Genomic DNA, 14,734 nt, shown 5'->3' with positions numbered 1-14,734 from the left:
CAGCACCTGCCCCACAACCTTCAGTGTGTCACAATGCTTTCCTGTTGTAGCTCCCAAACTGGACTACTCACAAACAGCCAGACCGCATGCAGGTCACACCCTGAGTGTCAGTGAATAGCTGCAGCCCTGGTCCAGCTACTCTGACCCCAATAGCCTATCAGAAACACTCCAGTCACACTCTGGCTTCTGCCAACTTGGGTAACTACCCAACACACTCCCTGTCCCAGATTTTCCCAAAAATGTGTGTTCTGCACTGTTCAGCCCTTTCCTAGGCAGTTCAGATATTAAAAGTCTGTTGCCCCTGTAAAGGATCAATATTCAACAGTTTGCTACTTTAACTGACGTTACCAAACAGTTCAGTTGAAACACAACACTGGATTAGTTTAGATTTAAAAAAAACAAGTTTATTTAACTACAAAAATATAGGTTTCAAGTGAGCACAAGTATAGGGTCATAAATGATTACCAAAAAAAAAGATAAAATGCTTTCAAGTAGTTAAAACTTAAAAAGGTACACTTGGTTCAAGGTAAAAATCCTTATTGCATGTTCCCAGCGGTGTGGCTAGCCAAATCTCAGGTCAGAATCTTCCCCCAAAGTCAAAAGGCTGGTTCCTTTGTCATTTTAGATGAAAGAGAGAGAGAGTGCTTGGGATTTTCTCTCCTTTTCTTTTATAGTTCAGTTAACTTTGAAGTAGATTCTTCTGAGGGTTACCCCTCAAAGCAAAGTTTATTCAAACAGTAAAGAAGGCAACATGGAGGTGGAGAATGAGGCTCCATGTTGTTTCTTCTCACCTGTGTTTGCTGAAATGCAAATTTGCTTTGTCTCTTGTCATCTCCTCTCCCTGCTGTCTTGAGGACCCTGTTTACTGCTTATATGAAAATTTAGGTAAACACACATTTCTTTATTCAGGATACTTCTGCTCTGGCAGGATTGTGTGGTTTTGAACTGGTGATAAGAACATCATACAGGAGGGTTTCATAACTTTACATATAAATGGTGCTACATGCATTTCACCATGATATTTTTGACCAGTGAGTTATTAGTTTTCAGATGATACCTCACAAGGCAAATTTTGTACAAAGATTATTACAGTTGTGTGTAGGGTGTGAATACAGGGGTACATTCGGTCACAGCAATGCAATGTTGTCTGCCTGAATCTGCCAACAGCCTGAAATGATAACTCTGAGAGATGGGAACTGCTCTCCTTCATCTCATGGTGAACTCTGAAGTCAGTCAACAGTTTGAATGTCAACATTGCTGATTGTTTTAACAGAAGCCTCAAACTAGTATGTTCATTTTTCATTGTTGTAGGTATTGTCAGATTCTGACACAGGATGCACTGGGGCAGCTATTTACTACAAAAGGTTCTTGGCAAACCCTGCTCCCCAAAATTTACCGCCACCTTTGCACTGCACAAAAAAGGGGTGATAAAGAAAAGCTGAATACCCTCTTTAGTGCCAAAATAATCAACTCCCTCCTAGTTACCAAAACACCTCCCATGCCTTCCTGTGTGCCAAAAGCCCCAACTGTCCCCTACCCAGCTGTCAAAATCTTCAGCTTTCCCCTGACAGCTTCAACATATAGTTGATCACTTGAAATACAAAACTTTGCTGCAAATTTAAATTTGAGAGCAGTGTAGAATAAATTGAATGTAAAATAAATAACGGAATACTGTGCAAATTGGAGTGGTCTGGGGAGTGAGGTGAGAGCATTTGTGGGAGCAGTGCCAGATAATTCCAGGGTCTCTGCTACATGACTTAAGTCTAATATGTTGCTTAGGACACAGAGCTCTTTGTATATTAACTGGTCTTCTCAGTTATGTGCTCTCTAAAATTATTGCTAATGTATCTTTGTTATTTTATGTATTAAATAGAGGCAGATGTTTTCAATTAAACATTTGAAACATTTTGTGGAGTCTGTTGATGTGTCCCCTGCCATAGAATTTTGGGCTTCAAGAATTTTCCTGAATTGCCTCCTTGATAACTAACATGCATGGGTCTTCCCAACAGTGCCAGGCTAGGTGGATCGGATATATGGGAATGCTGATTTTACAGCTAAGGAACAAAATTGTCCCACTGAACAATTATTGCTCTCTATTGAGCCAGTGCCAAAGAATTTTGCCAAGGAACAAATTAAACAACAAAGTAAAATGACAGATTTTTAAGACACCTGCTGTGCATTTGTACGAAGTAATGGGCACTTAATTGAAGTAACAAAACTCTAGTAAATAGAGAAGGGCCCAAACTAAAATCCCATGTTCAAATCCCTCCTCCCCTCAAAATCTTGTACCAACCTGTAAAGGTAAATATCATGATAAGATGTCCCTTCTATGAGGGACAGAGGAGAAAAGATGTGCTGTACTTATCCTTTTAACATTTTTAATTTTTTGAGAAACATTCCTAATTGTACACAGCACAGGTAATGTTAAAAACATAGAAGATGTCATATCTTTTATCCCACAGTGATCTATTTGTGGAGCTTGTTCACAAAAATGACTTTTTAGCCATAAGAAATGTATTTCTATTACAGTTCATTGTCTGTAGGAAAAGTTCACAGTTCTTTAAGAATTCTGATGTGTGTTAAAATCTATATTCTCTATTATCCGAATCCAGTTCCAACTAAAGCCAATAAATTCCATTAACTTCAGTTAGCATTAGACTGGCTCTTAATAGGATGCATTTGTTGCAGCATTATATTACAGTCAGTGAAGGGGGGGGCGTGATGTAAAGACATGGATTTGGCATGACCTTTTGCTACGAACTCATTGGAGAGTGGTGGTGTCAGAGCACAGTATCCAGGCATCCAGATTGAGGGGGGAGGGAGCCATCTTGCTTTTGCAATGTAGGTTCAGATCCTCCCGTCAGTACTCATAAAAAGTTCCCATTGAAATCTTGGAGTTTTTCCGGAACAAGAAGAAAACTGTGGATTTATTTTTTCTACACAAGGTAAGCCATGGCAGTCCCACAGACTTTCTGTGGTCAAAAGAGTGCAAAAACACCCTGAAAAGAGCCCTTCATTTGAAAGGTAGTCAAAATAAATGTAGGTTTCAGAGGAACAGCCGTGTTAGTCTGTATTCGCAAAAAGAAAAGGAGTACTTGTGGCACCTTAGAGACTAACCAATTTATTTGAGCATGAGCTTTCGTGAGCTACAGCTCACTTCATCAGATGTTTACCGTGGAAACTGCAGCAGACTTTATATACACACAGAAATCATGAAACAATACCTCCTCCCACCCCACTGTCCTGCTGGTAATAGCTTATCTAAAGTGATCAACAGGTGGGCCATTTCCAGCACAAATCCAGGTTTTCTCACCCTCCACCCCCCCACACAAATTCACTCTCCTGCTGGTGCTAGCCCATCCAAAGTGACAACTCTTTACATAATCAAGTCGGGCTAAATGTAGTGAAATAAACTTTAAATGAGGAGTAAGGTGTAGAAGATTTCTTGCTACAGCATAAACTGGTAGTTTTAACAAAGGTTCAATTCACATTAACTTTTTTAAGTGATCTTTTCTCTTTTGTTTTTAACCAGGGACAAGGATGGTAAGCCCTGCATCTTTAAGAAAATTGCTGGAGTCTTGTAAAGATCTTTCTTTACTTGATGTGTCCTTCTGTTCACAAATTGATAATAGAGTTGTCCTCGAACTGAATGCCAGCTTTCCTAATGTGTTCATAAAAAAGAGTTTCACTCAGTGACTCACTACGTATGCTGGTATGGAATTCATTTGACAGTGTTGTTTCCTGTGAATTTGTGATTACATTTTTCTTCAAAAAAGAAATTAAAATCTTCCATAAAATAGAGGGAAAATGTTAACTATATTCATGAAATGAGTACATATTATGTATTTGGTGGGGAGCTCTTATTCTCCTGTATCTAGTAATTGTTTTCCCTTTGTTAATTGATGGCACTTTGTGTTTAAATAGCCACATATGTGGCCTAAATTAGAGAAGATGAAAAAAACATATTCTTGATGCCCTTTTTAAAAAAAAATGTGTACAATAAGATGTATTAAAATCCAGGTGAAAGTGAAGTTTTAACATTTAACAATAGAGGAATGACGGGAGTGTCTCTGTCTTATAGGTTGTAGTGTTTTAGTTTTGGTCTGTGGCATAAGACCTTGTGATCTGGCCTGTAATGTGCTGTTTGAAAATTGTTTAAGCTAGTGTAAGATCAGACTAGACTGAAAAGCCACTTTTTTCTCTCCTTTTGTTGACAGTGACTGGTATCTATTTTAAAACTCTGATGTGTCTGCTAAGAGGTTTTTTTCCCTTCAAATGGATGAAATGCGGCAATGTTTTACAGTCCAGCCTAAATGACACAACAGATAAATGCAAAACCAACCACATGAGTTTATAGCAGAAACTAAAAAGAAAGAAAATTACCTGCTTCCTCCTGTACTGGATATAAAATTTGTGTCAGGTACTTCCTGTCATAACTGATAACACACAGAAAACCCAAAAGCAATTTTCTTTTCAAATTTCTATTATGTCAAGGTGTGTTGACTTGTGGTACATCTGTCTTTCATATGAAGTACAATAATAGTGTTACTCAGGATAATGTATTAGAAACTCTTCCTTAGTTGGATACATACCTACTATCAGGTTTAAAAACAAATATTTGGTGTTCAGTAAAATCATGATGAAAATGTTGAGTTTGTAAACCAAAGGCAATGTGATTTGGCTATATACTAATTTATTCTGAGATGGGTTGCGTTTTTTTCACCACAAGAGATAATATCTTTGATAATCTAAACTCCCTTAGCTGCTGTTAAGTCTTTGGAGGAGAGAGATGATGATGTTAGTGGATGAATGGTTTTCTTCTACTTTTTGCATTTCTCTGAATGAGACATTCTTTCCTCCGTAATGGCACCAATGCTATTGTGAATTGGTATTTACATTATGTACTCATATTTGCAAAACTCCTGTCTCTTTAGACACTATTAGTGAACACAGACCACCAGACATGATCTCTCATTTGGGATCAGCTCCATTATTGCCACCTTTGTAGCAGATGCTGTACAATGTTTCTTCTTGTCCATTGGAAAAATAGGCATAACATTTTGCGTGGAAGAAGGCCGTCACTACACAGAAGATCATCAGCAAAGAAAATTGAAACTGATGCAGTAAATACCTGTCCACTGGAAGAGAAGTGCCTCAAAGCATCAATGAACCAGTGACCTCTATGGACCTAAATTAGTATTTCTGAACTCTTCATACCAATGCCAGTGTTTTATAAATCATTTCGTGAAACAACTAAAGACCATTTTTCTGCTTTTATAGACCTCCATTCTGATTTAAATTGTACAGAATCTTGAAGAAAATCCCAAATCCAAAGAAAAGTGCACAGATGTCTGTCATTCACACACAGATGTCACCATATGATTTTTAGCTAGGTGCCTCCATTCTGTTTATCTTTCAGGGTACTGGAGCTATTTAGACATGTTTCAGTCTAGACATCTCGTCACCTGACAGATGTCTGCCCTAGAGTCGCTCTGTGCAAGGTCTCATTTTATTTTGGGAGTGCTTCCTTCTTTCAACAAAGTTTTTACTTTAAACGTATTTTAATATAATGTATTTACAATGTATTGAATAATGTCCAATGTATAATGTAAACCTATTTTAATGTAATGTATTTACAGTGTATTCATTGTAAATGAAAATTAAACATTTATGTCCCAGTTACAGGAGAACTCAAGTTCAGATTATGGGTGTTCACAGGTATTGACGTTTTAAAATAAGTATTGTTTTTGTTGTGAAATTTCACTCCTCAGGGTGCATACCAATTTTTAACCTTATTTTTCTTCAAAAAAATGCTTCTTGGATTATATTTATAATTGTAAATAGAATTAGATTTGTTTAGCATAGATGTAGTGGTATATTTTATGCCTTCCAAAGTACTAAAGTAGGTGATTAGTCTAGCCTTACTTCTGTACGTAGGAATCATTTAAAGGATAACGTGTAAAGGCTCAGGGGAGGTTGTCAGTCTTTTTTGCTTCATTATGAAGTATAAGGAAGGTCTGATTTGATTTTTGTTTGTTTCTGTTCTGTCTAAAGGATCTATTTCTGCTTGTCCCTTACATTCAAATTTCAGTTTGTGTCTGGAACACTCTGCGGTGATTGGCGATCTCACTGGATTATGTTGTTATACTTTCTGATGAAGTAGAACCTAATTAATTAAAGGGAGGTGATTTTTTTTCAGACTGTTGAAAACTTTTTGGGTTTGCTAACATATATTTACCTTAAATAATGGAGAACTACCTGGGAAAAGTGACATCTTTGTTTACAATTTGATACCCTTAACTCTTCAGTTAATGGCTGAAGCACAATTTTTATATCTCCAAGAAGTCTTCCAGCAAAAAGAGGGGATACCAGCCTTGGCATTCCTGATATTTCTAAGGTAAAAAGCGAAAAAAACACTTTCAGGCCTTCCTTATACACCATAAAGAAGCAAAAATACGCTACAATCTCAATTTTAATTGATGTTACCTCTTAGGATTTTATTATTGATCATCTTATTCAAAGTTGTTCAGCAGATTTTTATTTTAGAGTATTTCTGAAACATTGAAATTGGGTATAGAGCCTGGTAAAGCTTTTCAACCAGCTAGCTACCGAGAACAATCTAGGAATTGCTATTATATTGTCACACTTACATCATAATAGTTAACACTGTCAGCGTTTCCATTGTAAAACATTATTTCACTGTACCTGGGGACTGGAAAATACCTGGAATTCCTCTTTATCCACAATTCGGGATCAACCTGGTCAACAGTTGTGCAGACTTTCCCATGCGACGTTGCCAGTGTGCTTCAGGGCCTATCTACATGACTGCTACTCTGGAATGAATAAGGGTTTTAATTTAAAGATGAATAGCTATTCCAGAACATATTTCCGACCTTACTGCTGTGTTAAAGACCCATGCAACCAAGTGACAATGCAAACTTCTGTAAAATGGTCAAACTAAACAAACTGGAAAACACAGAAAATACTATATTTGTCTTCTAGTCAGTTTGACACATATGATTACTATAACAATAGCAGAGCTGTGATATTTAAGTTAATTGTGTTCCTACAATCAGAAACATTAACTGTTGTAAAGTTGCATAAAACACAACTGTGTGATCCCATGACCCCCAGGACCATTGGGTTTTTAGTACATAAATAATTCTGTGTATACTCTTAAAGGGTAACCATTCTGATCACTTCTGCAGGATATTAAATCTACTAAAGTAAGATGAAATGTAGCGCTTGTTGCTAATACATAAGGTTTGTTGTTTTGGTATGTGTATTCATTGCTACTCTTTTCCAGACATTAAGAGAACTTTGCTTTCAGATATACTCCAGCTCCATATTAGCATGCAAAAGTGTTCATATTTTAATACACATGCAAATACCATATTAAATACTTCAAACACTTTCATAAGGAAGGTGATTGGTTTTAGGACCTCAGTAACTTTAACACTGAGTTGAATATGTTGAAGCCATCTGTGCACTTGTGTTAGTTGTCATGAGAGCATGTGCATCATATGTTCTTTTATGAGGTGGAAATCATTAAAGATACACCTCAACTCTGCCATACATTTTACAATTTTTAAGAGAAATGTTACACCCATTTGACCTTTTTAAGGTTCTTAAGTTAATTGAAACACACTCTTAGGGTTTTGAGCTACTTAGTTTTTCTTTAAATATATATCTTATCTGAAATGCTGCCATCTTGTTCTGCTGTGAAAAAATATAAAATTTAAGCTTTTAATTTGTATTTAAATAATTTAAATCCCATTGATTGTGTCACTAAGTGTGAAGGGGGAGCCTATTAATTTGCCCATCTTTGTTTGTGTCTAAATTTCTATTTGCCAGAATTGATATTTCTCTTTATAGATGGAGTGTAGAGAGGGAGAACAGCTACATAAAATCTTGCCTCATTGTGTTTTTTTAATCAGAATCCTAAGAGCTTAACAATTTCAGTAATTACTTCTAAAACTAGCCACAGTTGTTAGCTGTATGATCTTATTAAATTGTAATAATTGTGTTACCTTGGGGTCCGATCATGGAAAAGGCTGTGGAAGACCAAATGGGAAGAAATTTTGTGGTTCCACTTTGTGGGGAATGAGAGGGTCATTACCCTATTGCTCTACGGCTAGGGGAGAGAAGATATGGCAAGTAGTAGATTCATCACTATGAGAATCTTCTGGTCAAACACCTTCCATCCCATGGAGGATCAAAACAGAAGCTGTGTTTGCTGCTGCTATCTTGAAACTGCTGTAGAGCAGGTCCATTAGTACTTTGTAGTTTGTGGGAGAAGAATTCCATCCCTACCACCATACAGAATCTCTTCACAAAGCTCATTTCTTCAAGAAGGAACCTGCTAGGCTAGAATGAACTGTTCCTCATTTCCTTGAATACATCTAGCTCTGCGCTTTTTGATAGTTTGCACTCTGTTCCCCTATACCAGTCTGTCTCTATCTTATGGGTGAAAGAGATCTCTGCTACTACATGGATCATCATGGTGGTAACAGCTTTAAAGAGAGTCAGACAGTGACACAGGACCTGTGGATCTGGCATAGTCCCTTTCATGGCTAGCTTCTTTTGCTCTGTCTGTTGCCTGAACTCATCCCCTATCCTAAAGAAATGTCTTTCTTCTGTTGCGACCACCATTTCTAAGCAGGCAAACTGACTACTGTAAGGTTCACAGGACCAAAACAGGAGGAGAGGGTGCACTTGGGGGTGGGGAGCTGAGAACTCCTTTTTCATCCCAATTAAATCCATCTATCAGCCTGCTGACCTCTGCCTTCTAGGAGGCCTTCTGGAACATAAAAAGTTCCTCTTTTCCCTTCACCCAATCTGCTCCTTCCTCAGGAGCCAGGAATGGGTAAAGATGCCTTCTGTATATTTTAGGAGACTTAGAGTACCCTACACCCTCCCTTTTGTCAAGAATGTACAAGCAAAGGACCAAGAAGCAACACTATTCTCTCTACCCATTGTGAGTCAAGCAGGAGGTTCTCTCTCCCACTGAGCATCAGAAAGGATGCATCTTAAAGACCGTAACGAGAACACTAGATCTGTTATCTAGAGCTATGGATTCTATGCTGAACAAGACACAGATGGCAATGATACCTGCCCTGAGAAACTTGCAATCCAAAAAGACAGCCCCCAAAAATCAGACTCACTTGTTGAACCTAAAGGAAGTTTCTATTAAAGGATTTGGGTTTTGTTTGGGTTTTTTTTAGGTGAGAAGCAGCACTTTTTATTGGCATAGGTTAGCATGAGTAGATATTTTCTGATAGTATTATGCAAAAAACAATTTGGTAACAAATTACATGTTTCAAGTGTACTGCTCTGTAATGTGCTAAAAATTACTATAATTATGTTATACAATAGGGTAATAGTGTCTCTATATAATATGAAACTTAGGCCAAAGGTTTAATATAGAAATCCTTATCTTTGTATACTACTATTTTAAACCTGATTGTGCTTTGTATGTCTACCTTAAAAACCCACTAATGCTTCATTGAGAATTTTGAAAAGTATTGGATTTTGAGACAAGTTTGGATTTTGAGACAGTATCGTATTTTCAGTATTTGTTTCCCTGTATTTTTTTTACAAGAAGCGTTTATATAAAACAGGATAACCATTGCTTTGGTTCAGCTTTTCTTGCTGCTTAACCTCCCATGAAACCACAGTCATTTGTTACGTTAGAAACATTGGCTACACTGGTTGAGAATGAGCTGAAAGTGGTATCAGACTGAATTTGAGTTCAAATGGAAAAAAAGGACATGAGGTGTATGGGCTGCCATCCTTTGCTCTAGTAGGGTCTTCTGGGGGAGATGCTATGGGTTGAGCTATTGCCAACAAAAGGTCGGGGCGAATTAGCAGGGATATGTGGAGCAGCTGCCAATCCATTTCTTCTTCCTTCAGTAGGTGTTATCCTCTCTGAACCATTCTGCCTCCCCAATTTTTCTTTCAACTAGATAAGACAAATTTTTGCATGTAAGCAGTGTTTTGAAGTGACCTGAGCTAAATTCAAAATAATATCTTTATGACTGAGATTGCAAATTATTACCAGTAGTCCACTGTCTAGTCACCTATGTAACATGGTTGACAGTCTCAGCCTTGTTCCTACGGGTCAGGTGCCCACATCACAAAACCAGTGTTATATATGGTATTAGGATGAGATCCACAAAGGGATTTAAGCATCTAACTCCCGTTGGTTTAAATGGCAGTTAGAAGCCTAAATACCTGTGAGGATCTGGACCTTCATGGTTCCTTTCATTCTTGATAGAAAGATCAAGGAATAAATGAACATGAAGACTAAACTCATCCTTAGTGGTGGTCCTTCCAGAACACAATTGAGGCACAACCAGTTGCCTGGGGAATGTGGGGAAGCTTGCTGCCCATATTTATCCTGCTTTGTGGATAAAGAATTGCATCTTTGGGCTTTTCAAACCCAACATCTGAACTGAGCACTAATTCACTTTAAAGAAGAAAGTTTAAAATAATATTTGTGACTTAATATGATTTGTTCTGTTTTCAGCCCTATATTTTTAAATGACTTAATTTTATCTGGGGAAGTCTTCTAATGCCTTATATTACTAGCCTGAAACTGGTTTGCTTTTGTTGTCAAAATAAGTGAATTGCATATTTATGCATTGATTGTTTTTGTTTAGTAAATTAAGCCTATTTTGTTCTGACATCGTTTTGGACTGGCTAATGTCTTAATACTATCAGATGTTGTACAAGTGTATTTTATTATTTTCAGCTTCTTTGTATTGCTAATAGTTTCATCAGTTTGATTTGTCAGTATCTGCTAATACACAGATGATAGAAGAAATGTGTTAAAAACAAGACATTTATTCTATCTGTGGTGTTTACCTTACTTTACAAAATTAATTCATTTCCTTTTGACTATGTATTGCAAAATACCAAGTGTGCATAAAATAAATACAAATCAGAGGAAAATAATTTGCCTAAACTAATTAACTTTTGAACATTGGATTAAAATGACAGAGAAATAAAACACTAATTATGATCTGGTGTTCTGAAGAACAATTTGAACATATTCTTACCACTTTTCATTTAAAAAAACCTTCAGTTATTCCAGATGTTTTTAAGATCCAGGATTGCCTGAGAGCTAAATTGCCCTGTTGCTGAGAAAAAAAATATAAAATGAAATGTGGAGATTATAATTCTAAGCATTCTGAGGCTTCTTTACAAGAAAAAACAATTGTTGAACTTCTTACAAGGACAAAATGTAATAGCTGTTGCAGCTTGCATCTGCCCTGTGATAGCATCATTCGTGTTACTATATTCTTTAAATATGTAGAGAATATATTTTTGAAAGAGTATTGTGGAAGTTCAGATAAGTGTGTGATATTTACTCTGACCTCCTGTGTTATACAGGAGGTCAGAGTAGATTATCACAATGGGCCCTTCTGGCTTTGGAATCTGAGTTAGAGAACAAAATGCTAACCATAACTGTCATCAAAGACAAATAGTGTTCATGATGTTAAACACAGTTTTGGCCTGGTCTAACTGTTGACATAATGCTGACCAACACTTATGTAACTCACAGTCATGTTGAAACACAATAAAATGTGATGTAGATTAGCCATTAAGTCTAGTGGGAATTGAGGGTACCCACTGCCTCACAGGAAGTGCTTAGCACCTTTCAGGATCACCATAATCCTTAAAATTAAAGCCTTTTCTATACTAGGCTTTGTTGCCAAGATTTCCCCGTTCCTGTCTTCTCTACCAGTGGGAGCAATGGTGAGTGGGCTAGTGCAGATAAGTGATCACTGGTGTTTTAACCTTAGTTTCGTACTTACTGTGAGCAGCTTTAGAGGACATGGTGCTTAAAATTCTGACTACTGCCTGGAGCCCTGCCTACACTTGCACTTCCACTGGAGGTGTACCACTGGTAGAAATAATGTGAAATTCTTGGAAGAAAAAAATCGAGCCCAGTGTAAACACAGCTACAGGATAGGGAGAGTAAGCTAGAGCTGATCACATTTTCAATCAAATGAAATTTTATTGAAATATACTGTTTCATCAAAGCTGAAATGTTTTGTGAAGATATATCAGTTTTTACAAAGTTTACATCACAGAGAGAGAAACTGAGCAGGCCTAGTGGTTAGGACAGTGGCCTGCAGTGTGGGAGATGTAATTTCAGGTCCCTGTTCTGTCTTATTCAGTGATCTGGGATGAAAAACACAAGGATGGATAGGGACACAGTCTTGGTCAGAAAACAGAGATTTTGACAGGTCCATTTTCACTAAAATTTTTGAAAGGTTTTGCTTTTGTTCCAATGCAGGACAAAATCAAATTTGAAACCCCAAATGTTGCTGCAGAACGGAATTGTTGCTCTCTAGTCAACTCTAGAGCGTGCCATCACTTCCCATCCCCTTCCAAACATGGCTTACAGTGAGTTCCCACATGTATTTAATTCACCTGCTCCTGTTAATGGTTTAGGAAAGCATTAGTGTACGAACTGTTAGATTCCGAGTTTAGAGTTGTATTCTTGTGTCTCTAAGGACATTTCTTAAAACAACTTTTCATTTCTAACATAGTACAGAAGTGTTCAGCCTCACTTAGGTGCTTTTGTCTCACAACTTTGCCTCAGGCCAATGTCATTTCAAACATGTCAAAACTATCATCCAACACCCATCTTACTGCTGTTACTGTTTCTAATGATAAGGAAACATAAATACAAGACAGAACCCTGCTTCTTCACATCTTACTTGAACAAAACACCTGGTGATACCAATAGGTGTTTTGCTTGGGCAAGGATGATGTTTGAGAACTTGGCTTCTTCGTCTCCTATTTTGATAGAAGACTATTTCTGAATTTTTCTTCTATGTACAGTATTGAGAAATCAGCACATGTACATGAAGGTTGGTGGTGTGAGTGATAACAGAAATTGTGTGACAACAGCAGAGCCAGACTAACCTATTTAAAACATTGTAATTGTTTTTAATGCCTGATGGGTTGCAGCACCATTCATTAAATATTTAGTATAAATGTGAAAGTAATGGTAATGTGTATCTCAGTGCTGGGTCCTTTATATTTTATCCATCTAGAAGGATGGATGAATGAATCTGAAACCATTTTAATTTACCCTTGTACTTTCATATAAAATTGGCAACCTTATTTGAACTCATTTTATAAATAGAAAAAACAATAGATTTGATACAGCACGTGTTGTAGCTGTTGGTACACATAGTCTATCATGGCATGTTTGATATTATCTGGCAATTTCTGTTCTAAGTATTTTAATATTTTTCCACAGTACACAAGAACTAAGCATTCGAAATTATTTAACATTTGAACCCTGTGATCTATGAAATGGCCATGCAGTTTTAAGCTGCCAGATTTCTGTAAGAGTAAAATAACTAAGGTTTTGCCCACATTTCAAGTACCACCATATTTGTGTAATGAGGTTATGACTCTCTCATCTGATGCAGTTACACAAACACAACGTGAGTTGTATTTACACTTCAGCCTTTTTGCCTCACAACAATGGATCAGCCATATTTATGCCTCCACACCGCCTAATGTGCTTTCACTGGTGCTTTCTGGGAAAAAGTAACCACCTAGTGCCTAAGTTGGGGATTGTGTACATGTCCTTCAGGCCCTCTGAATGATACCAGCAGTATATGCAGCAATGCATACTGTGATGTCACACCTTAGAGTTCTGGGATGAAGGATAAGCAGCCAAACTAAGTACACAGGTAACTCAAGAAGTCCTGTCATTGCTTCAAAAAGCCAGTATGCTGAACCATTTACTGGCAGAGAAGCACCCACGTGCCTTCCTAGGCCTTTGACAAAGTCAAAAACATTGTTAGCCAATATGTTTGTTAAGTGAATTTTAATCACATTGTGTGTGGACCGAAATGTATTTAGAAACAACCATGCCACTAACTGGTTAGAAGTTAAGGGCCTGATTCAAAGCCCTCTGCAGTTAATGGAAAACTCTTCTTGACTTCCATGACATTGGCTCAGGCCCTAAATTAAAAGCTGTAGAGTGAACAACCCCTAATTTAAATAAATTATCCATATTAAAGAGCGCATTAAGTTGGCAAAGAGACATTCAGTATTCTGGAAAAAAACATTTTGTTTTTCTGACAGCCATTGGCAATTTAATTTGTGATTTTTGTAGTTGCATTTTTAACATAGGAACCCTGTTACTAAAGGATGAAAAACACCTTTGACTACATGCACAAAGGGACTTGGGCATCCAACTACCTCTTTAGACACCTAAATCCAACATTTTGGCACCACTGAGATCCTCAAAACCCTTGCTCAGCTGCTGCTTAATTCTAGATACCTAAAAGCCCTAGGTGCCTGAGTTTCGGCCAGTAAGCATGTGCACCATTCTCTCAGTTTAGGCACCTATCTCACACCTAAACCCCACTGAGATCCTCAACTAGGTATCTCCCCACCTATCAATTTGCATGCAGGGTCTTATCCAGTAGGCATGCTCAGAGCATGCCTAAACTCTCTCAGAACAGGTCAGGGGAGGAAGGAGGAGGCAGCAGTGTACCTTATGTAATCTTCAGTGCCGTAGTTAGGGTACTCACCCAGAAGGTAGAAGACTAGGGTTCGTTCTCCTCCCTCGAACCTGAGGTGGAGACAGGGTATTTGAATTTAGTTTTCCCACCTGTCTGAAAGTTCCCTAACTACTAGGCTATCGAATCATTCTCTTTCTGTCTCAAACCACATTTAACTATTTATACATACTGGA

General features: G+C 37.5%; 1 protein-coding gene across 7 annotated transcripts in view; it reads left to right on the top strand.

Moving 5' to 3' along the window:
- The window catches only part of FBXL4 (F-box and leucine rich repeat protein 4), a 118,837-nt gene extending 107,881 nt beyond the window's left edge, over positions 1-10,956 (top strand). For 6 of the 7 annotated variants that reach the window (XM_073336823.1, XM_073336821.1, XM_073336825.1 and 3 more), the window contains one exon: positions 3,533-10,956. In XM_073336823.1, coding sequence (XP_073192924.1) covers positions 3,533-3,696 — 164 coding nt within the window. In that variant the 3' untranslated portion in view covers positions 3,697-10,956. The remainder of the gene's footprint in view (positions 1-3,532) is intronic. The other variant, XM_073336827.1, reaches the window with a different exon arrangement.
- Positions 10,957-14,734: the final 3,778 nt, after the last annotated feature.

The sequence above is a fragment of the Lepidochelys kempii genome, chromosome 3 (assembly GCF_965140265.1).
Source record: "Lepidochelys kempii isolate rLepKem1 chromosome 3, rLepKem1.hap2, whole genome shotgun sequence".
In the NCBI taxonomy this organism is placed as follows: Eukaryota; Metazoa; Chordata; order Testudines; family Cheloniidae; genus Lepidochelys; species Lepidochelys kempii.
This window is presented reverse-complemented; position numbering and strand designations above follow the sequence as displayed.